The sequence below is a fragment of the Chiloscyllium plagiosum genome, unplaced genomic scaffold, assembly GCF_037043375.1.
Source record: "Chiloscyllium plagiosum isolate Xiang-an unplaced genomic scaffold, Cpla_swu_hap1 HiC_scaffold_25, whole genome shotgun sequence".
Classification (NCBI taxonomy): Eukaryota; Metazoa; Chordata; class Chondrichthyes; order Orectolobiformes; family Hemiscylliidae; genus Chiloscyllium; species Chiloscyllium plagiosum.
The window spans coordinates 52,796,963-52,822,424 of record NW_028270163.1 but is presented as its reverse complement, the minus strand read 5'-3'; the positions used below and the strand labels follow the sequence as shown (position 1 = coordinate 52,822,424).

Genomic DNA, 25,462 nt, shown 5'->3' with positions numbered 1-25,462 from the left:
TTGGACATTACATTGCTACTAAAGGCACTGGTTTGCACAATGAAATGTTGAGAAAGGATCAGAACACCCTGATCAGATTTAATGCTAAACTTACAGACCTCATTTGTTCGCAGGCATTGCATTGAATTCTGAGGATTCAAGCTTCTTGCGACAACTGTTGGATGACTTCACAAACAGCAGAAGACTGCAATCTGATGTTTTATTTCTGTATGAACACATAAACAGACTGCCAACTAGCATGTTTCACCAAATCTTCCCTTAATATAGTGATGGAAGATGAGAGATTTATACAGGGAGAAAGTGAGGACTACAGATGCTGGAGATCAGAGCTGAAAATGTGTTGCTGGAAAAGTGCAGCAGGTCAGGCAGCATCCAAGGAGCAGGAGAATCGACGTTTCGGGCATGAGCCTTTCTTCCTTGAGGTCGGGTGGAAGGTGTTGGTAAAATGGATGAACTGTTCAACCTCCTCGTGGGAGCACGAGGCAGCGCCAATACAGTCATCGATGTAACGGAGGAAAAGGTGGGGGGTGGTGCTAGTGTAGCTGCGGAAGATGGACTGTTCCACATATCCTACGAAGAGGCAGGCATAGTTGGGGCCCATGCAGGTGCCTATGGCTACTCCTTTGGTTTGGAGGAAGTGAGAGGATTGTTCAGAGCGAGGACCAGTTCAGTCAGTCGAAGGAGGGTATCAGTGGAAGGGTAGTGGTTGGTACGGCGGGAAGGGAAGAAGCGGAGAGCTTTGAGTCCTTTGTGATGGGGGATGGAGGTATATAGGGACTGGATTTCCATGGTGAAGATAAGGCGTTGAGGACCGGGGAAGCGAAAATCATGGAGGAGGTGGAGGGCATGGGTGGTGTCCCGAATGTAGGTGGGGAGTTCTTGGACTAAGGGGGACAGGACCGTGTCGAGGTATGCAGAGATGATTTATACATACTTAATCATTTCAAGAAAAGTTTGGATTATAAACTAGTGGCATTTGTGCGCTGGTCTATTTGAATGAAAGGGTTTAATAATTAACAATATTAGTAATTTCAGTACCATAATTTTAAACCAGTATGTTTCAGAGAGATGATTGAAGGCTTCCCGGCATGTTAATGGAAGTTTTTTTCATACTCTGGGGCTTGTGACAGATAGAAAAATAAACATTAAGACATGAGCCTTGCAGAAATTAGGATGGTCACCTTTTTAAAAAAAAAAGTTAGAAGCTTTTAAATTCAGTTTGAAGGAAATCTGACTATCGTCGGATGCATGAATAGACTCTCCTAGAAACATACTTTGTTCAGAACAGTAAAAGGAATAAGTTACCTTGATATGATTGTTCGATGTTTCAGTTTTAGAGAACTTCCAGATCAGGAGTGTTTAGTTAGAAATATGTATTGTTTATTTAAAGCTGAGAAAGTCTAACATCTCAATAGTGTGAGGATTCAAGGGAAATACATCACAGTTCACAGAATAGGAACAGAGAGGGTTAAAAGTTGTCAGATCAGGCAAGGAAAATGTTTACTTCTTTGACTTAATTGCGAAGTGATGCTGTTGGGGAGCAGTTGGAACTTCGTTTTGCCATGTGTATTGAAATATTGCAAACTGTTATTGTCAAAACCAAATCTGTTTCAGTCAAACACCTCCACACTAAATTGAAAAAGATCCATCAAGCCAGTTTTCATACTGGGATCCATTAGTGACATAAACTTGGGTCACAGCACATTGCAAAGATAGCTGGGGATTTTAGGAATGTGCATTGCTCTAGACTTGACCAGTAGTTAGCCTTCCTGCAAGTATTTGCAGCCAACTGAAAAATACTAACTTCCTACATTCCATGCCTTTTCAGCAAGGCAAGAGATGCTCCTCACTACACCCTCTGACAATGTATCCATTTCAAACAAGGCAAAAATCTCATACAACAACGGGGTAGCTGTTGTACATATGCAGTCGAATGTTCAAGTTTATTTTTACTCCAATAGAACAAAATTCATCATGTTTTGCCAAATCTGCCAAAAGCACACAGGAAAAGTTGCAAACCAGGCCCACAAATCAGACTGAGCTTAAATATATATTGCCCAAGATTAACCATTTTGTAGCCCTCAATGTGTGTTAAATATACAGCACATTAGGAAAGCACAAATATATAATAATAAATGCTGACACGATTAATCTCATTTCCAATTCCCTTTTTGTAAACCTTTATAGGCTGAATTTTCAACTCACTACATCAGTTTGCAGGCTCAGTTTCAAGATGCCAATTCTAAAACTGGCCATTTTGAGGTGAATTTAGTCCCAGTCACACAGGCTGATAATCATGCCAGTAAGGATTTTATTTTTTTTTAAAAGGCAGGATTAAGAGGTTGATTGGGATTATCCAGATGGCCTCCAGCTTCCTGAGGCAAGTTGAGAAGGAAGTGAACCTCAATGGTCCTACAGGCCATTCCAAGCACTCCTGCCATGTCTATTGATCTTCCCTGCTCACCTGGGTGGTGATCTCGTCAAAACACACCCTGTAGTGGGAATGCCTCCTCATCCCACCGTGAAAGTGTGGCTGATTTCTCTCTTTTTTAAATGACTTTTTTTAAAAAGTGTCTGACAAGTGGTCTTGCGTTGATCCACTTACCCAGTTGCTTAGTCTGTTCTGTAATGAGGTGTTTCCCTGAAACTGGGAAACTGAATTACCTACAACTTACATAAATCATCTGCAGGAGAGCACAGAGTGCAACGTCTCCAAATTTGCCGACAGTACAAATAGGTCTTACTGCGATATGGATAAAGAATTCACATGAGTCTCCAGATAGGTTAAATTAGTGGTCAAAAACTTGGCACAGTTTAATATAGGAAAGTGAGAGGTGCACTTTGGTAAGAAGAATCAAAAGGAAGACTAGTATTTAAATGGAGAAAAACTCCAAAAAAATGAAGCACAGAAGGAATTGGGTGTTCTTGTGCATGAAGCATCAAAAGTTAACATAAAGGTGCAATTAGTAATTGAGAAAGCAAATGGAATTTTGGTCTATATTGCCAGTGATACTTGAAAAATGGAGAAATCATGAGGGGCATGGGTGGAGAGAATAGACAAGGTATTTTTACTCGGGGAGTCCAAAACTAGAGGGCACAGGTTTAAGGTGAGAGGTGAACAATTTAAAAATGATCTGAGGAGTAACTTTTCCACACAAACGGTGCTGCATGTACAGATCGAGCTGTCAGAGGAAGTGGTGGAGGCAGGGACAGTTAGATTTAAAATGCATCTGGATAGGTATATGAATTGGAAGGGATGAGGGGGCAATGGGCCAAAAGCTGGCAAAAAGGACTAGGTCAGATTGGGATGTCTGATCAGCGTGGACAAGTTGATTTCCTGCTGTAAGACTCTATGGCAATTATACAGGGTGCTGGTGAGGTAGCATGTGAAGCACTGCGTACAATTTTGGTCTCCATATCTAAAAAAGATGTACTGACTTTGGAGGTCATTCAAGAGATTCACTTGGTTGATCCTTGGGATGAAAGGGTTGACATATCAAAACAGCTAGATAGGTTAGGTCTTTATTCATTATAGCTTAGAAGAATGAGGTGTGATCTTTTTGAAACGTATAAGATTTTGAGGGGGCTTGACAGAGGGCATGCTGCAATGATGGTCCACTAGTCAGGGAGTCTCATGCAAGGGGACATGGTTTCATTTGTCTAAAACTGAAGTGAAGGCATTTCTCCTCTCAGTGGGTAGTGATGGAATTCTCTACCCCAGAAAGTTGTAGAGACTCGATCACAAAGTATTTAAAGAGGTGATTGGTAGAGTTTTGAAATAGAGGAGTTGAGGTCTATGAGGAGCTAGTATGAAAGAGCTGAATCCTGGAGCAGTTAACCCATTCTATGATAAAATGGCAGGATCGGCATGACAGCATGAATATCTTATTCTTGTTTCTATTACTTATGTTCTTAACTAGATAGGGAACTCATCTCCATTCCAACTGAGAACCTGAACTTTGATCAGATTTCCAATGGAAGCTGCTCCTCATTTGAAAGCAACTGCTTTTGTTTTCAATCTTTGTGGCAAAATTTCACTCCAATGACATTCCTTGTATTACTCACCTAATTCAAGGTCCAACTGACAGAGATATTGCGATGTACTAAGAGTAACCACCACCACTCGATGTCTCAAGATATCCTCTTTCTGTGGCATTTGAAAGGTGGAATGCGTGCTTGAAATCAAACAGTATTGTTGCACTACTGGATGCACAGTCTTCACCCATCGATTTCTGAAATATACCCTGTAATTGCAGAAACAACGTCAGGAAATTTCGAATTCAAATATATCAACCTTTACATTCAATTCTTCACTTACAAGTCCAATCTTTCTGCATCTAACAGATGTGAAATTAAAAACAAATTAATAGATCAGCGAAACAACCTGAACAGAACAATACCATACACTGAAGGCCCAATGAGCAGTGGTAGACTGCAGTGCACTTTAAGAAAATAAATTCTTCTATTTGAATGGTAGATTTTGTTCACACCATCTTAGCAAGTTAGAATTTGGGAAGGTCCCATTAGAAGCTATATCAACAAACAAGCTACAGGACTAGGCTGTTGAGCATCTTTGAACAGTGTATGGCACAGCAACAGGTACAAATAAATGGGGGCAGAACTTTGGGTAAAACATTCCACTCACTCAGTCATTTTAATAATCCTTCTCCAGTGCCATAGGGAAAAAAAAAGATCCTTTGATATTTTATCTTAGACTCACATAATAATCTATGATAATCAAAGCTATCCCATTCAGTGCCCAGATACGTATCTTTTAGCTAAGGCATCTGGTTAAGGTTCAGGAACACCGACTATGGTTGATAACACTTCTTCCTCACCATATCCCTTCCTAACCTATGACAGAGACTGTCCCATTGATTTGGCTCAGATCAGCAAACTCAGCATAATGCAGGGGTCAAAAGCTAGTATCTTCCCAACTGAATACAGGCAATGCCTACACATTCTGAGCATCCAGAAAGCTTTAACAATACCAGATGTTTGTTGTAAAAGACTTTAAAAAGTCAGAGTTATTAGGGATTGCTGGCAAGATCCTGCAGCAAGGCATGAACTTTGTTCTTGCCACACTAAAGATTATCTGAATCTCTGCAGAATTTGAACTGAACTCTGAGATTTCAGTTACCTAAATCAACATTGCTTGTAATGTTCAAAGAAATGCACATCAAAATCTATCCTCAACTAGTTGAACAGGACAAACTCAAAGTTCTTCAGAATCATCTATAGAGAAGACAGAAATACTTAAAAACATTTAAACTGCAGCACTGCATTAAGTTGGTCAATGAATTAACTGATTTTTACATTGGCTGAAAATAAACTTGAGCAAGTGATTCTATTTTATTTTCAAATCAACCGGCTCAGGTTTGGTTACAAATCTCTGGAGAATGTGGGGCTTGAATCTAGGTCTCCTGGTTCAGAGATAGGAACATTATCACTGCACGTGATTTCTGAGGTAATGCCTCAGACAGACTGCATCTTGGGGCACTTACAGAATTAAACATTTCCAGAGAAAAGTTTCAAATTAAGGTTATATAAAAATTACTTGAGAAAAATAAGTGAGGTATACAATGAGGAATTAAGGCTGATCTACTTAAAAGGTAAGATGCAAAACTCAGAATCAATTCAGAAGTGTTCCACAAGGTTATGAGGTTGTGAGTTCAAGTCCCACCCCAGGATTTGAGTACAAACTTTAAGGCTGACATTCCAGTATACTATTGAGTGAGTGATGCACGAGTGGAGATTCAAACAATTTGGAGGAGATATTAAACCAAGTGCCATCTGTTCGCTCAGATAAATGTAAAGAAATCCATGGTATTTTCTCAAAGAGAAGCAGAGAAATTATTCCATATCCTGGCCAATATTTATTGTTCAAACAGCATCTCAAAAACAGATTGTCTGGTCATTATCACATTATTGTTTTTCGAAGTTTGCTGCCAAGATGACACTGCCTGCCACATTTCCAACATTACAACTGGGAAAGGAACGAGATAAATTACAAGTCTTTTTTTTATTTGAGGAGAAAGTGAGGACTGCAGATGCTGGAGGTCAGAGCTGAAAAATGTGTTGCTGGAAAAGCGCAGCAGGTCAGGTAGCATCCAAGGAACAGGAGAAATCGACGTTTCGGGCATAAGCCCTTGATCCAACCAAACACAATAAAAACAATCTTTGGGTTCAACAAAAGGAAGGTGATATTGGAAGGAGGTTTCAATTTTTTTTTGACTACAAGATCAAGATAAATATTACCATTTGTAAAATAGCTGGGACTTTGCACAAAATCACTCATACATTTCCATAATAATTCTGAAGGCTCATTATAATGGATTAATAAGATAAATAAAAGGCAATCAGAGAATTGACTAATTTAGACTGTGACACCCACATCTGCAAACCACAACATTAAAATAAACGAAGATGTTGTATCACATCGTCACTAATACAAGATTTAAAGAAAGCAACTCAAAATATTCAATCTTTAGCAGTTGCTGAATGAGGCAAACCCTTTAAACCTCAGGGTTTCACAGAGACAGAAGACATCTTAATCTAAGAAAGGATTTTGAGCTCTACTTGGTCTTAAATGTTCACCACAGTTGAACACATTTTCAGTCAGGCGTGTCAACAACAGTTGTTACAATGAGTATAGGAGGTAGCCAGAAAAATGACAGAAACGGGTTCATCCGTCATGAGAAATCCCTTTGAATATTGGGATTTCTCGTGCCATTTAGAGAAATTTAAAGGAATAAGAGAAATTAGCCAGCAGTTTGTAACGCTGCATGGGTTTACGATGACTGAAGCATGTTTCTATAAATACATACACAAGACTTTAACAAGAAGGTTACAAATATTTTGTAAAATATATTTTAGTTATCACCAAAAGGCTTATCATTGTTTCTTCACACATTATTTAACTATTAAATTACAGAGAGAGAAAATCTAAACTTCTGGTTTGCTATGAGACGTTTTAAGACCTATCATCCCCAATTTGGTAGAGGGTAAAGGGAGGAAAGCGATATCTCATTATGCACCAGTTTGCAATGCATCATTCTAGCATTCAGTGCAAATATCAAAACCTGCAGACAGTCATTGCTTGGCACATCACATTACTGCATTAATCAGCTGAAGTATATTACTGCCAAGTAATAACTGTGTCAAATGTTTCAAAGTCATACCTGAGAGGCCGAGCCTGTGGATTTCCAGCTTCTACGTAAGGATGGAGATAATCTTTTATATATAAATCAGCAGCACTGTTAGAGTGGGTGCAAATAAGGATTCTGCATGAGGGAAAAAAAAACAATATTGAAGTGCAAACATAAAAGAAAATCAGGTCACACTAGCAGCAAGGAACACCAAATAACAAATGTTTGAATGAATGTTAAGGCAAGCATCACGACTTGCTCACTTTAAGCTTAAAATCACCTGCTAAAATATCCATTCTACACTTGCCTCAAGTTTCTGAAGATGAAATATGAACAAGACATCAAAATTCCCAAAAGAGACACAGCAGTCCTTGGTGGAGTCCTTTAAATGTGACTTGGCCATACTCCAGCATCTACTTTTGGTGTACAACTCTTCATGAAAAAAACCAAAGTATACTTAACAGCTAGCTTTGTTAAATACTTTGGTTAGTCTTATTGCCTTTCAATCAACCAATATTCAGGAATCTCATTGTCTCATTAACAAATGGCTCTCCCTAATTGACACCCCCATTCCCAAACACACACACAAAAGATAGATAAACTGGTTCCTCACTCATTATTTTAATCTTCATCTGCTCATTTCCAACATGCACATAAACAACTTCAAGATTTATAGAACCGTATCACAAATGTATTGCACTGTGAACTATTCCACAACTGTAGAAACAACTGTTGTTAGAGGTGACACGAGCAGGGAAGTTGGTCAAGTAGGAAACAACAGAAGTATTACACACTGTGAAAAATATATCATGCCTTAAATGGAAGCGGACAAGTACGTAGATGTTGTATAAACATAATATGCACTAGAGGTGCTTGAGTTTGCATGGATTGGATGCCATAATCCACTTGGATGGTCAAGCTGAAATGGCAGGTCTAATGCTGAGCACAGGATTCACCCAGTAGAGTACACAGTTTGAAAAGAAGAGCTTGGAAAGCCACTTGCCTGAAAGTCTTTGGCTCAGTGAATCTAACTGAATGATTCACTGTCAGGATTTAGCGTGAACAAAGATACATCTATTGTGTGAAACATTTCAGCACGTTCTGAGATCTACATAGTGGAGAATGGGATTGCTTTTTGTAGCTCCTTTCTGACCGAACAAGGACCAACCACAGCAGTATCAGTAGAAGAAAACAGACACCTCCAGTGAAGCTAGGGTGGAAGTGACATGAAGGTAGCCACATGCACTGCACAGGATGATGGACCTCCAGTTTGCTGAGGAACGGTGTTTAAGAAAGCAGTGCTTCAGGAGTCAGCTGGGACTGCCCAGCGTTACCTGCTCCAGCACGGTTAAACAATACATCTGAAAGCTTGGGTGAAAGATTGCACAAGGACAGCCAATATCAAGTTGCAATAATCAAAGAAATTCAACAACAACCTTGTTTTAAGGCATGCAATTTTGCTTTAAGCAGGTACCATGTCTTCAAGACATCTTGCCCTCAAAAAAAGTGAGCTGCCCACCTGTGCTTGAAATCATTCAGATGCCTCATTGGAAATATTTAAATAAGGCCTGACTGTCAAAGACTTTGGAACCCCTCAATGAACCTACGAAATGGGTAAATAGCCTACTCAACCCATCCATTAGATACCCAAACAGAACTCGCAGTGAAAAACAAATCTGAACTAATTGCTTGTTTTTGAGATCTGGCATTTTTATAAATTCAAAAATATTGCATTCAGCCAGTAGTTGAAATCTGAGTTTGGATTGTGCAGGATGGGTAAATTATTCAATATTAAAGACTAGCCATCTCTCATTGCTTTGCATACACAGATTAAAAGCTAGGATCAAGAGTCATGCAAAAAATGGTAAGGAGGTAGCACACAAATGGATTAGGTGCACAGATTTCACATCTTTTTTTGCATCCCTATGTTTATTACATGCTTTGAAAGGTAAATGATCTGACCTCTTCAAACAGTTGGAAAACTATACAGAAGTGGCTCAATTACCAATTAGTGGAAAAAAACTAGATAATGAGTTACCTCTTGCTCAAAAACAAAAATGGTTTCATTTATACAGTCTTAACATTGGATTATTGGATGCAGCTTGGAGCACCATGAGCCAAAACTAGGGAATAACGTAACAAACAAAAATACAATAAATTCAGATAAGAAATGGGTGAAATTAATTTCCAACTTCCTTATTGAGAACAGATTAAATCCTCAATGGCTGTTCTGACAGTTCTTGGGAGTTGTAACATTTGGATGCTCAAATCTCCAAGTTGTATTTTCACTGCATTTATTTTAGCCAAAAGTAAAGCCATCTGTTGGTACACAATTCCTGTCTCACATACAGCTGCATTTCAAAAATCGGTGTCTTATAAGCCTATCAAGCATATTAAATAAGCAGATATTTTTGTTACTATATGATTGTTACATACCTACATGTTTTAACCGGGTTATTTCGTCTTTACATGAATTTGATATAAGCCTTATTAGAATTCATTGTTTGGTTTATGACTATATTTCTTGTATAAAATATTATTGTACACATTTCAGAATGTATAAATATTTTTCTCAACCACTAGTGGAGGTTATTTTTTTAAATGAACTGACTCAAACAAACATCAAAAAATCACCAAGAACAGTCTAATTTTCATCATGGTGGAGTTGCAGTGAAAAATGCATTGAGAGTACAAACATTGAAAACAGGAGCAGGAATAGGCCATTCAGTCCTTAGATATTGGTCTGCTATTCATTCAACCCAGTACACTGTTCCCACTTTCTCCCCACACCCTTTGAATGCTTTCAAGGAATTTGATATCGTTCTCAGGGGCAAAGGGATCAATGTTTTGACCTCAACCATTTACTGTGGCAGAGAATTTCATAGGTTCACCTCTTGTTGGGGGAGTGATTTCTCCTGATCAAGTCCTAAATGGCCTACTCTGCACCCTTCTGCATCCTCTGGGCTCCTCAGTCATCAAAAACATCTTTCCTGCATTTAATCTGTCTAATTCTGTTCGAATTTTATAGATTGACATGAGATGCCCCCTCACTCTTCTAAATTCCAGCAAAAATAGATATAACTGATCTAGTCTCTCTTCATGGGTCAGTCCTGCCAGCTCAGGAATCTGCAATGCAATCCATCCATGGCCAGAACATCCTTCCTCAGGTCAGGAGACTAAAACGGTTCACAATATTCCAGGCTTATTCTCACAAAGGCCCTGCACAATTGCAGCAAGATATCCCTGCTCCTGCACTCAAATCCTCCGGCTATGAAGCCCAACATATGATTTGCCTTCTTCATTGCCTGCTACACTTACATGCTTATCTGCAGTAACTGGTGTACAAAGACACCTAGGTCTCATTGCATTTCCCCCCCCCCTCTCAATTTATAACCATTCAGTATACTCCCCTCAATCCTGTGCATGTTAATTTTACATGCTAATCTCTTATGTGGGACCCGATCGAAAGCCTCCTCAAAATGCAATTAAACTACATCTACTCTGCTTGCCACATCCTTAAAGTTCCCAGTAGATTTGTTTTTGTAGATCCATAGACTCTGTCCGATCCTGTCACTGTTTGCCAAGAGTTGTTAAATATTTTATTATTTGGAGGTGCTGGTGTTGGACTGGGGTGTACAAAGTTAAAAATCACACAATATCAGGTTATAGTCCAACAGGTTTATTTGGAAGCACTAGCTTTCAGAGTGCTGGTCCTTTATCAAGTGGTTGTGGAGTATAAGATCGTAGGACACAAAACTTTCTCCAGGTCGTCTTGCTGTAACATGCATTTCGTTAACACATTCGCTATGACGAATTGGGGACACTTCCTAAAGCTCAAAGTTTTAAAGCATGTATTGGTTATAACGCAATTCCAGCCACGTTAGTTTAAATGGTGCTGCTATTAGACGTTTTTCTCATAATACAGGACTGCACAAGAATGGAACTACTGTGTTCTAGCAGAATTGACTGTACCATATTACACTTACTCCTCAACGGTGTCACACAGATACACTGCCGATTATTTCTTTCTCATATGCAATACCCAGTCTAGGACGGCCTGTTCTCTCACAGGTTCCTCAATATATTTATTCAGAAAACCATCCCAAACACAGTCAGTACTGCTAAGTTCATTCATATATTGTACGTTCCCTGGCAAACTGTTATCAGCTCAGAATGCATAGTTGTAATTGGTTCAATCCAACCCATTTTTAAACAGTTTGGCAGGGTAACAAGATTTCTGAAAACACAATCATCAGTAGAATTCTTGGAGCAGCCTAGATTAAACTTCAAAATCCCAACTATACGAGATGATGGATTTGAATACAAATAATTTTGACAACTCACATACAGGGCATCTTTAATCATTGCTGGCAGATTTCTAGAACAAAACTAATGCAGATAATTATTTTCCACATGTTCTTTACAGATGATGGTACATTGTCCACCAATATTCTCAAGGATATTCACGTGCCGTTCCACTACTTTGCTCCACAGGCTCAATATTTCGGCCTTACAATCAATTTTGAAAAGGCTTAAATTATGGTTCAGGTTGCATATAAACACCCAAACACAACCACTGTGGATGCATTCAACATCTTATTGTTATGGTCACAGTCAAATTCTATCTAATCCTCACCACTCAATATGTATCAACTACCACCATCAAATTAAGTGACATAATCATTTCCATTTGCCCTGCCCTGGTTGCAATGTATTATTGGCATCGAATGGCAGGAAAGATGTGTAACTTAACTTTTCAATGTTGCAATACATCTAGATTTGAGGTCAAATTCAAAGGGGCCAGTTTTGTTGGTCTTGGTGAGCCGTTTGTACTGGTCAACACTGACTAACTGTTTCAAGATCTTCACAGCCAATTATACCAAAACTTCCATCACATAATTTGGCACAGAGCAAGAATCAAATCTCAGTTATTCTTTGACTGTTTCATTCAATTATTTGCTGGAAAGAATCTTCAGGTCATTGGCACAACCCTTATTACATCATGTAAGTGAATGTGTTTTAAAATTAACATAGCATAGTTACCAGAGTTGAAAAATGTGGTGCTGCAAAAACACAGCAGGCCAGGCAGCATCTGAGGAGCAGGAGAATCGACGTGTCTGGCATAAGCCCTTCTTCAGAAATCTTTTCCTGAATTCTGAAGAAGGGCTTATGATTCCTGAAGAAGGGCTTATGCCCGAATTGTCGATTCTCCTGCTCCTCGGATGCTGCCGGGCCTGCTGTGTTTTTCCAGCACCACATTTTTCAACTCTGGTCTCCAGCATCTGCAGTCCTCACTTTCTCCTAGCATAGTTACCACCCAATTCTCGAAGAAAAAGGTGCTTTCTTTTGAAAGAGGTTTACATAAAGCAGAACATTGTCAATGTGTAATGAAATATTGCAGTAAAAAGCTCACCTTGTATCCTGCTGTTTCAGTATGTGTTTGACTGCCTGAGCCAGTGTAAATGTTTTTCCTGTTCCATAGGGACCGATGATGAGAACTGGAGGAAGTGGGATGGAAAGTGGAGTTGTGATTGCCAGAATAGCCTCCTTCTGTTTAGTATTTAGCCGGGGATCCAACTGCTCATCCCATTGTCTACTCCAGTAAGACAAAACAAAAAAGCTATTTGCAACTTATGCAGCTTTCAAAACCAACATGTCTTAAAAAGTCAGAATTTTCAAATAAATCCGGTTTTACATTATCCAAACCAAGTTACACCAAATTTTATATAATATATGTATATATATACACCCCACAAATAAAAACCATATTTAGTTGATTTCCAGCAACTTCTGCTTTTGCTTCTGATTTACAGCATCTGCAATTCTTTCGGTTTTTAGAAATAAGTATATTTATAATAGAAAATAAGTTGCTGTATTTTGACACACCCTCTTAAGGTTTTACAAATTTGCTCCATTTGGGGAGTTGTACCAAATTAATCAGTTGAATCTTGTGAAAGAGAGAAAAGATGATTCTCTGTAGAGGATCCAATATTTTCCAAAAACTGGGTCATAAAGGAGCACCATCTGTTTATTGATGAGGACCTTGGACCAAACATTTTATTTGCAACTCATTTAGTTTGAACAGTACTAATTTTCCACTAAGTTACAGATTGCACAGTTTTCGTCGGTGCATTATTCTTTCAGGACATGTAATTAGCAGGTCTACTCTTCTTATAGCACTATACACAAGAGAAGGCAGCAATTTCTTTGCATGGAAGGTGCTTAGCATTTTATGTTAAATTGAAACAGAAGAGTTTCATTCAAGTGAATAGACGGGAACTATGCACAAGATGCTAGTTAGACTAAATATTTGCATGTAGAAAGCTTATGTTTAGATTAGATTAGATTACTTACAATGTGGAAACAGGCCCTTCGGCCCAACAAGTCCACACCGCCCCGCCGAAGCGCAACCCACTCATACCCCTACCCCTACATTTACATTTACCCCTTACCTAACACTACGGGCAATTTAGCATGGCCAATTCACCTGACCTGCACATCTTTGGACTGTGGGAGGAAACCGGAGCACCCGGAGGAAACCCACGCAGACACGGGGAGAACGTGCAAACTCCACACAGTCAGTCGCCTGAGGCAGGTATTGAACCCGGGTCTCTGGCGCTGTGAGGCAGCAGTGCTAACCACTGTGCCACCGTGCCGCATGTTGTGCAGACTCATCTTCAAAAATGCCTGTTGGATTTATAAATACAATTAAAGGCATTTCCCACATTTTCTGCATATTTGATCAAGATAGTGAGCTTTACAGAATTTTTTTTGAAAAGCTCCTAAATTTTAAAAACTTTAATTATGAAAATCAATTAGTTACATGCTGCTAGCCTCACACAAACTATTAATCACAATAAACAGGTTAAGCACCACCCCCTGACATTTTCTGCATTTGTGCATGAATATACATGAATGCAAATTGCTGTGACCCGCTCTTCTCTCGGTCACAGAGCAGTCAATCCAGTCTGATCTTTTTGAAAACACGGGTGAAGGGCTAAGAAATGTAGCCAATTCTATATAATAGCTTCAATAAAGCCATCTGTGACGAGCTGCATGCCTGATGTAATATTAATGCCACATTCTCAAGTGCCACGTTGTTGGCACACCATACCTGATGGGACTCCAGGGAATTGTAGGAAACATGCAGACATCTGGAAAGAGAATACTGTTGTCCTTGATTCTGTCCAGGGCATAATGCATTTCGCAGAGAGGCAAGCGATTGAGTTGAAATTGAAGTTCAACCTATAAATCAATAAGATAGTTGTAAACAGTTCAAAAATGTCCAATAAATAGGTACCAATAATCTTGCATCAGCTTCAGTACACTGTGTTAACAAAAACAAACTGACATAATTTAAACAGAGGCTGCGTATGCAGCTTACATGCAGAGTGCAAAAAAACCTAACAAGATTTTAACCAATACATTTTATTTTCAAAATCTGCTTTCAAATCAGATTTTCAGCCTCCGACTGTCAAAAGTGCCCTTCATATTGTTTGAGATAGTGTCAACATTATACAATGTGAAAGAGAGAGCAGTTACATGAGGAGATTCCCAACTTCCCAGAAATTGGAACTGAAAAACATGAATGGAAATTCATTTTCCAAGGAGCTTGATGCAGGCAAGCAGGAATAAATTTCAAGTAAACTAACACAACAGTTACTTTTGCATAACAAATTAGTTGTAAGGTTCAATCATTCCTTCAACAGCTGACAGCTGTTATAGATGGATATAAATGCACTGGAAAAGGTGGTAGGCACAGTATGATATCACCTTAACTGCATGGGTGAGGGAGAGAGAACACTCTCATCTTTGGGCTGCTCACCAAACCTTTGGATGCAAACAGAATCATGGCCCATCAAATTCAAGCTGGTGCTGTCCCAATCAGATTGAAAAGATTAATTTAACTCTTTTAGGAAACTAATATTATTGCAAATGTCTATTACAAAGTACAGACTGCTTTCTGCAGCATTGCAATAAAATATGTAAGATTTTTAAAGAAATATTTCCAACATCAATAGAATATTTCACAAGTGTATCTGATGTGCCTGCCTCTCATCTCAGAACAGAATATTGCCTGGATTGAAGTGTATTAGCTAAAAGGAGAGATTGGACAAACTTGGATTCTTTTGCTAGAGTGTCAGAGGCTAAGGGGCGATCTGATAGAAGTAGGAATAAGTATAACAGGCATAGGGTGTAGAATTGGAGTCTTTTCAGGGTGGAAATGTGAAATACGAAGGGTCATAGGTTTAAGGTGATAGGGGAAAAAGTAACGACATGAACCACGTGCAAACAGATGGAATTAGTTTAGAATGATATCATTCTTGGCACAGAACATAGTGGGCCAAAGAACCTGTTTCTGTGCTGTACTGATCCATCTTCTGAAACAGTCAAAGCCAAAAATTAAAATCATAACAATGCAGAGTAAAATGAGTTTTCTGCATTCACTTTATGGTGCTCAATTATAATTAAAAAGCTTGGTGGAGCATTTAGCTTTTTTACTTCCAATCTTCAGTAGACCATGCCTGTGAGATCCTTGATGATCACAAAATGACAGTCAAAATTAAATATTGAGATATGACACAGTATTCAATAAGAACTCTCTCAAACTAAAACGTGTATAGGATACAAAGTGGAGATCAAGGGGACCATCAATGAAGTATCTTACTTTCATATTTATTACCCAATGCATTGCACTTCAAAACCCTAACTGTAAACCAGCACCAAATGAAGGAGGTAAACTTTTGTGCCAAATCATGTCTTTCTGACTGTTTTTTTTTTAATAACTTCACTGGTCAGATATCTTTCTTTACTTTTTCATGTGGTATGGGAACAACTGGCAAGGCCAAACATTTGAGACCAATCCTAAATATCTTTCAACTAAATTGCTTCCGAGACCATTTCGGAGGAAAATTAAATGTCAAACATATTCTTGTGGGTCTGCAGTCACGTGTAAGCCAGAGCAGTTAAGGACATACAGTCAGAGATCATAGAGATGAACAGCACAGAAACAGATACTTTGGCCAAACTCATCCATGCCAACCAGATATCCTAAACTAATCAGTCCCATTTGCCAGCATTTGACCCACGTCCCTCTAAACCCTTCCTAATTATTGTATTTATCCAGATGCCTTTTAAATGTTGTAATTGTATGAGCCTCCAGCACTTCCTCTGGCAGCTCATTCCATACAGGTTCCACCTTCTGTACGAAAACATTGCCCCTTAGATCCCTTTTAAATCTTTCTCCTCTCATTTTAAACCAATGCCTTCTCGCTTTGGACTTTTCTATCCCAGGAAAGAGACCTTGACTATTCACCTTATCCATGCCCCTCATGATTTTATAAACCTCTATAAGGTCACCCCTCGGCCTCAGATGGTCCAGAGAAGAAAACCCCAGCCTATTCAGCCTCTCCCAATAGCTCAAATCCTCCAACCCTGGCAACATCTTTATAAATCTTTTCTGAACCCTTTCAAGTTTCACAACATCCTTCATATAGTAAGGAGACCAGAAATGAACACAGTATAGCAGAAGTGGCCTAACCAATGTCCTCTGCAGCCGCAACATGACACCAATACCTATACTCAATGCACTAACCAATTGATGCAAGCATATCTAATGTCTTCTTCACTACCCTGTCTACCTGCGACTCCACTTTCAAGGAACGATGAACTTATACTCCAAGGTCCCTTTGTCTGGCAGTACTCCCCAGGACCTTACCATTAAATGTACAAATCCTGCCCTGATTTGCCCTACGAAAATGCAGCACCACCTTACATTTACCTAGATTAAACTCCATCTGCAACTCCTCAGCCCATCTCACCATCTGATCAAGGTCCCATTGTACCGTGAGGTAACCTTCTTGGCTGTCCACTACACCACCAATTTTGGTGCCATCTGCAAATTTACTAACCATAACTCATATATCTCATCTAAATCATCTATATGAATGACAAAAAGCAGTGGACCCAACTGATGCCTGTGGCACACTGCAGGTCACAGGCCTCCAGTCTGAAAAGAAACCCTCCACCACCCCGTCTCCTACTTTGAGCTAGTTCTGTATCCAAATGGCTAGTTTCCCTGTATTCTATGCAATGTAACCTTGTTAACCAGTCTACTATGCGGAACCTTGTCAAACATCTTACCGAAGTCTATATAGACAACATGCTCTGCTCCACCCTCAACAGTTTTATTCATCGATTCTTCAAAAAAAAGCATGCACAAAGCCATGTTGACGATCCCTTCCCAAAGGACATTTGGAAACTAGATAAGATTTTAAGACTAGTGGTGATTTCTTCAGTCATCATACCAAAGACAAATTTTAAATTCAATTACTTACTCTGGAATAGAAATTTACCAGTTGCCATAGTGCGATTAAGGCATCAATTCTAAAAAGATAGTTACGCCAATATTTGGCACTTATATTCAGCGCACTAGCACCAAACAGATTTTAACACCGTTGTCTGTATGGCAGTAACTTCCCTTTTGAAACAAAAGTTCAAATCACAAATTGTTGCCAGTACCATAAAATAGCATTGTGAAACCAAAGTTATCTTGCGCTTGAAGCCTAATTTAAGGTTTACAATTTACACCGAACTGGTAAAATGCAGTTCAGTGCAAAGTAAGCTTCCTATCTTTATGACTTGCTTTAGATTAGATTAGATTACATTACAGTGTGGAAACAGGCCCTTCGGCCCAACAAGTCCACACCGACCCGCCGAAGCGTAACCCACCCATACCCCTACATTTACCCCTTACCTAACACTACGGGCAATTTAGCATAGCCAATTCACCTGACCTGCACATCTTTGGACTGTGGGAGGAAACCGGAGCACCCGGAGGAAACCCACGCAGACATGGGGAGAACGTGTAAACTCCACACAGTCAGTAGCCTGAGGTGGGAATTGAACCCGGGTCTCTGGCGCTGTGAGGCAGCAGTGCTAATCACTGTGCCGCCCAGTGCTCCAATACCTGTTCAGTTTGATTGAAGGAAAATAATAATTATATGCCCTGCACTGAAGTAGATTATATATTCACAAGAAAGTTTGTCCAATTTTACATTTTTTTTAAAGAAGTTAATTTTTTGTACAGTTATTTTCACATATGTGCCAAAAGTTTCATACTTCTTTTTCCCAGTCAAGAACAAAGTACAGAAAATGTTTGATTTGCTTTGCTAATTTCCTGCTCAATGCACTGATTTATGCTGCAGTACAGATCCATAGACACTTTCTGGAAATTCACCCAAGCAGCTAACTGACAATGGGAGCTATCACATACAAAAATCTGATCACCAAAGAATTAATGCCAATTTTCCTATCCTAATCAAGGAATTATGGTACCAATTTTAATCAGCCTGAATGCAGAAGGAAAACACTGCTGAGCATAACTGTGATGAAAGGTCACTGACCTAAGTCATTGGCATTGCTCGCTTCACAGCCTGTCTTACTGAGTGTTTCCAGCATTTTTCATTTTTCTCCTCGAAGACTGCTTCAGCTGATACTGCAGCACAGACTGGCATTCAAAAGTGGGATCTTCATGGTCTCTATGACTTAAATGCTCACTACGTTAACCATTCTGGGACATGGCCAAAGTTGTCAATGTGTTGAAACTATCTATTCTTCAAAATTCAAGATACAGATATTGCCATGTTCTGTACACAGAGACTCAAATAATCGTGGAAGCAATGGCTTTCTTTACATCCAAGTACAATTAATTCTTCTATTCTAGACACTGATAACATGGTTGTGAACAATGCAAATCTTATCACAGTCAAGGTAGCAGTATTACATTAAAATCTGAAGGCAATCTGTTCAATGACGCCAAGGGATGTTTGCAGCTCTAAACTGAGACAGCTTCAGATTGAACACTAGTATAGACATCACTTGAACCTAAAAATTCAAGTTACTGCATGCCCAAAGAATTATAGCCTTTTCTTGCATACTTTCTTCCTTGTTTTATTTGTCTTGGTTTTATTTGTCTTCAAAGTGTGATTTGGTCGAGTTACTAATGTTTAATGATCAAAGCAATGGCCAAGCTGACCACACATTTGTGGGAGGGGAAAAACATGAGTTATCATGCAACACAGATAGATGACTCATCCATTCTGTTGGTCAGAAATGGTGCATTCTATGGGAACAGGTTGGAATATTGTCAAGAGAATCACATGAATAAAATGTACAATCTAAGAAGCAAAATAAAACCATCTGCTGAAGGTGTCCAAGATCAAGTGTAAAAAAAAAAGCTAGTCTCCCCACCGGAAATACCTTGTCACAATAATCCTGCAATACACTAGCCACTTTATTAATGAATGCAAAAAGCACAAATGGATACAATGAACAGTAGCGACATAAATTACCTGCATTTCTCTGTCTGCTCGAAGTTTTAGCTCCTCACAGCAATCCTTGGTCAACCTTAAGTAAATGCATTCTTTCGTTTTTTCCTCAATCATGGCTTCGTAAACCTTTTCTTTGGTTCCCTGGGCTTGCATGGACCTCTCTTTAGTTATTGGCAACAACAGGACAGAATTGACTTTGGTCATTACCAATCGTCCAGCCAATGTTTCTTCCGAAAGAGTCTCAGTGAGTTTGAAGCGAGCAAAAAGTTGTCCTCCTTGAGCATATTTAGCACCGCCTGAAACACCAGTAAGCATGAAGTTTGCTACCAGATATAAATTTACTTTAATGTTGAACCTGCAAATTTAAAAAAAAAGTCACCTCATTACAAAGGCAGAAATTTTCAAGTATATATACAATGTTTAAATTTAAACCATGGTGATCGGATATACAAACTCAATTGTTTCCTCATTAAGAAAATTACATTGATGCAACATGTGGAAATAAGTTGTTTTGAAAAATGTACAAACCACACATGTAAGATGGGTCTATAACCTGGCAATCTGCATTATTCAATACCAAGTTCAAATCAATCACCAGTTAATCCCAATTTTTATTTTCTTCTTTTGCCATCCTAACATTGATGGCCACAATTCCCCAGGCTATGAGGGCCATCTAATAACCCAGGGACATTGAGATCTGAGGGAACTATTTCCAACTGATATTTTTTGAGTTCAAAACTGTCGCAGAGATAAAGACCTAAAACGTTTCTTGATAAAATACCTTTCACAACTTCAGTACATTCCAAAGTGCTTCATAATCAATGAAGTATTTTTGAACTACATTCGCTGTTGTAGGAAACACAGCAGTCAATTTGTGCATAGCAAGCTCTCACAAATAACAGTGCAACAATGAACAGATATAATGTTTTACTGATCATGATTCAAGGGTAAGTATTGACTGGGACAAATGAGAAGTGTCATAGCTCTTCTTTGAAATAGTGCCATGGGATCTTTACATCCACCTGAGAGAGATCCCTGTTTATCATCTCATCTGGAAGATGGCACTTCCAATACTGTGAGCTGTAACTTCCTTAGTGCTGTTTTATATTGTCAATCTAGATTTTTGTGCACGAGTCTCTGCAGTGACTTGGAGTTTTAACGTTCTAAGTCAGAGGTGAAAGTGCTATCTCGAAGGGTTCAAAATATTCACTGGGTGAATTTTGCTGTAGAAAATCAATCATGGGGTGACAAATGAGAGAAGAGTTGCCTCCATCAATTGTCAATTTTTAAAAAATCTCTTGCTAGTTGACACCTGTTTTCTTGTACCATTTAAATCCTGCAGTACTTAAGAAATTATTGCTTTCTTTGTATGCTGTGGTTTTCAGTTTGATAGAGGTGTGGTGATAATTCTGGATTTTAATTAATTTAGTTTCTGAAAGTCCAAATACCCAAATTGTCAACAAAATACAGAAGGAAATGTTACTATGGGACTTGTCAGTTAATAAATGAATTAGTGAGAATAAAAAAAGCTTCTGAAAACTTAAAAAAAATTCCCAGAAAATCGAAGTATCTCACAAAAGGAAGCTAAGGCAGAATTATTATGGTAAAGGATTAAAAATTAAAACAATTGTTACATTAGTGGGACTACACTGCAAACACTACTTGTGGGAGGTAAATGTAAGATAATATCTGTAGAAAGCTTACAGACATTAACAGGAATAACTTATTCATATAGGAGATATGAATTGCCACTCACAAATTGAAACAGGAGAATTCTTATTATCTGCACAGCACTTCAAGAAAGGGAGAGACATTCCTCAATCTGAATATGAAAAATGAAATGATCAGGTAGATGACATTAAACGTGAAGAGTACCTGGGAGTAATGGACGTTACACAGTAGATTTAAGACTCGAGCAGAAAGGGAAACACAAAAACCAAAATGTGAAGTCAGCAGATGAATTACAGTAGATACAGCTAAATGAGATTGGAAAAAACATCATCGCTTAATTTTAGATCAACAACTAGTTTAGCTTTTAAAAGAAAACAGCAACATTGTCAAAAAACATTTAAGACTAAGCACTGGTTTAGGATGCTGCAGATAAACAGAAATCAGAAAAAAAAATCTTAACAAGTCAAATGGACAACAATTTTAAAAATAGAAAACAAGGTGAGCTTGAGGTGGGCACCTGGAAAGCAGAGAGGAAGTGAGAGGAGAGAAATTAAAACAATGAATAGCACATCCTTTTACAAAAATTTCGGTTAAAAGAGAATGGTTAATTGTTTACTTTTGGCAGATTTGGGGAAGAGGAGACACTCAAAACAGTGAGTCACTAGCAGTGAAACTAATCTTGTAATGGATGCTTAACAAGTGTTTTGTTTCAACATTCACAAAGAAGAATAGTGGGGAAAGCACCCAAATTGTTTAAAAGGAAGAGAAGAGGATCATGGAGAATCTTTCAATATTGACAGCTTTGCAGCCCTCTGCAAATGTACAACCAATCAGCCAAAAAGGCTAACTTGGAGTTAGAGCATGAATGTAGTCGGGAAAGTTTTGAAATATTTAATTGAAGATTAAATTAGTAAATAGTTATGTTGAGAAGATACATAAATGCAGACTAGTTAAGTCCAAAAGGACATAGCCGTTAGATTGGGCCTATGGCAGGTAGTGAAAAAACTAACAAGAAAAGTTCAAAGGTTCATCAGATATCTAAGCAGAATTTGGCCATTCGGTACATCTGTCATTCGATCACGGCTGATATGATTTCCTACTTTCTCCCTATAACCTTTCAACCCATTACCAATTAAAAATCTGTCCAACACCACCTTAAATGTACTCACTGTCCCAGCATCTGCCACACTTTGAGGTAGCAAATTTCACAGATTCAGAACCTTTTGGGAGAAGCAGTCTCTCCTCAACTCACAAATTAGCTGTCACTTATCCTAAGACTTCGACCTTTGGTCCTAGAATGCCCCACAAGAGGATGCATCTTCTCAACATCTATTTTATCCATACCTTTTATCATCTTGAATACCTTATTTTTCTAAATTCCAGACAGTATAGGCCTAAACTGTTCAATCTCGTTTCTTGCAACAAATCCCTCATATTTGGGACCAATCAAGTGAACCTCCTCTGAACTACCTTCAATGCAACTACATTTTCCCTTAAATAAGGGGACCAAAACTGTACAAAATATCCCAGGTGTCGTCTCACTAATGCCTTGTATAGTTGCAACAATACGTCTTTATCTTTATATTCAATTCCTTTAGCTATAAAAGCCAACATTTCATTTGCTTTCTTTATTATCTGCTGTACTTGAATGCTACTTTACTGTGACTCATGAACAAGGACACCCAGATCCTTTTGTACCTTAGCACCTTGAAGTCTCTCCCCATTTAGATAACAGGTCACCTTCCTATTTTTCCCGACCAAAATGCATGACCTCACACTTATCCACGTTGAACTTACATTTTGGCCCACTCTCCGAACCTACCTATATCTACTTGTAAGGTTCTTATTTCCTCATTGCAATTTACCTTCCTGCCTATTTTTGTGTTATCAGCAAACGTGGTTTTCAAGCCTTCTGTCCCTGTATCCAAGTTGTTAATGTAGATTGTAAATAGCTGGGGCCCAAGGATCAAACCCTGTGGCACCCCACTGGTTGCATCTTGCCATCCAGAAAAAAAAATTATCCAGTCTCTGTCTTCCATCTATCAGCCAGTTACTTATCCAAGCTAATAAATTACCCCAATCCTTATGATCCATTCTTGCGAATTAATCTTTTGTGCGGCACCTTATCAAATACCTTCCAGAAGTCCAGATATATTACATTTACAGTAACCTCACTATCCACTTTGTTTGTCACATCTTCTAAGAATTCTAGGAAATTTATTAAACATGATTTTTCCTTCATAAATTCATGCTGACTCTGATGTTTTGACTTTCCAAATGTCCTGATATGACTTCCTTGATAACTGATTCTAACACTTGCCCAACAACAGATGTTAAATTCACTGGTCTGTAATTTCCTACATTTTGTGTCTCTCCCTTTTTTGAATAAGGATGTCACATCAGCAATTTCCAATCCACTAGAACTTTTCCCGTGTCTAAGCAATTTTGAAATATTGTAACCAATGCATCCACTATCTCTGCCGCCACTTCCTTTAGTACCCTAGGATGTAGGCCATCAGGCACAGGGGGCTTGTCTGCCCTCAATCCTAATAGTTTGCTGAGGACCTTTTCCTTATCAATGTTGAGTGTGCTAAGTTCTACCCTTTCTATTGCCTCTGACGTGCCCGTTCCAATAGGAATTGTACTATTGTCCTCCATCATGAGAACTAAGGTAAAGTACTGATTGAGTATCTCTGCCATCTCAGTGTTCCCCACTATTAACTCTCTGGTTTCATCTTCCAAAGGATCAACATTCACATTAGCAACTCTCTTCCCTTTTATATACCTATAGAAGCTTTTGCTATCCTTTTTATATTTTGTGCTTGTTTTCTTTTGTAATTTACCTTAGTTCTTTTGATTAATTTTTTAGTATCCCTTCATTTACATTTGAAAGTTTCCCAGTATTTTGGCTTGCCACTGGCCTTTGCAATACGGTATATCTTAGGTTTTGACTTTATTTTGTCCTTGATCTCCTTGTTTAGCCATGGCTATGTTTTACCCTCCTTACCATCTTTCTTTCTCACCGGGAGATATTTTAGTGGTGAGGAATTAAGTAGCTCCTTAAAGAACTGCCACTGCTCATCTGCTGTCTTCCCTTTTAGCTTTCCTGCCCAATCCACTCGGGCCAAATCTGTCATCATGCCTATGTAATTTCCTTTGTTTAATTCCAAAACACTACTGTGGGACTCTATTTTTCCATTCCCAAACTGAATTTTCAATTCTACCATACTATGGTCACTACTCCTAGAGGATCCTTAACTATGATGCCATCAATTAATCTCTCATTACACAATACCAAATCCAGAGTCCCTGCTCCCTGATTGTTTCTTGGAGCAGTAAGTTGTGGAACCAATCTCTAAAACATTCAATGAACTCGTGCCTCGGGGCTCCACCTTTGCCAATTTGATTCTTCCAATCTATTTGCATATTAAGATCACCCATGATTATTGTTGTACCTTTCTTGCAAGCTTCTCACATTTCTTGGTTTATACTGTGTCCCACTGCAGAACCACTGTTTGGGAACCTACAGATTACTCCTACCAAGCACTTCTTCCTTTTGCTATTTCTTGTTTCTGCCCAGACTGATTGTGCATCTTGATCTCCCATGGTTATGTCATTTCTCATTGAATCTCAATTTAAGACTGGGCATCTAAGGAGCACTGAATTATCAGCAACAACTGCAGAGGGGGTGGCACGGTGGCTCAGTGGTTAACACTGCTGCCTCACAGCATCAGGGATCCATGCTCAATTCCTGCCTTGGGCAACTGTCGTGTGGAGTTTGCACATTCTCCCTGTGTCTGCGTGGGTTTTCTCCGGTTTCCTCCCACAGTCCAAAGATGTGCAGGTCAGGTGAACTGGCCATGTTAAATTGCCTGTAGTATTAGGTGCATTAGTCAGGGGTAAGTGTGGGGAGTGGGTCTGGGTGGGTTGCTCTTCGGAGGGTCAATGTGGACTTGTTGGGCTGAAGGACCTATTTCCACACTGTAGGGAATCTAATCTAATCAATCACAATGTGAAACCTAAACTCTAAACACATTCTCCAACCCATCTTTAAGACCAAGCAAAGGGAACAATCTGATTCAACGAAGATTGCAAGAGGACATACCAGGAGTAACACCAGGCTTACCTAAAAACCTGATGAAGCAACAAAAGACTACTTACAGGCAAACAGCACAAGCAACATGTGATGAATAATGTAAAGTAATCCCACAACAAATAAATCAGATCTAAGCTTTGCAGTCCTACCACACCTAGTCAAGAACAATAATGCACAATTAACTCACTGATGGTGATGGTTCCAAAAATGTCCTA

General features: G+C 38.9%; 1 protein-coding gene across 6 annotated transcripts in view; it reads right to left on the bottom strand.

Annotated features, from left to right (window-relative positions):
* The window catches only part of helz (helicase with zinc finger), a 276,040-nt gene that overhangs the window by 153,626 nt on the left and 96,952 nt on the right, over positions 1 to 25,462 (bottom strand). For 4 of the 6 annotated variants that reach the window (XM_043715064.2, XM_043715069.2, XM_043715066.2 and 1 more), the window contains 5 exons: positions 19,502 to 19,835; positions 14,263 to 14,393; positions 12,562 to 12,744; positions 7,182 to 7,283; positions 4,066 to 4,244 (listed from right to left, as the gene is read on the bottom strand). In XM_043715064.2, the coding sequence (XP_043570999.2) occupies positions 4,066 to 4,244; positions 7,182 to 7,283; positions 12,562 to 12,744; positions 14,263 to 14,393; positions 19,502 to 19,835 (929 nt within the window). The remainder of the gene's footprint in view (positions 1 to 4,065; positions 4,245 to 7,181; positions 7,284 to 12,561; positions 12,745 to 14,262; positions 14,394 to 19,501; positions 19,836 to 25,462) is intronic. The other 2 variants (XM_043715067.2, XM_043715068.2) reach the window with 1 other exon arrangement.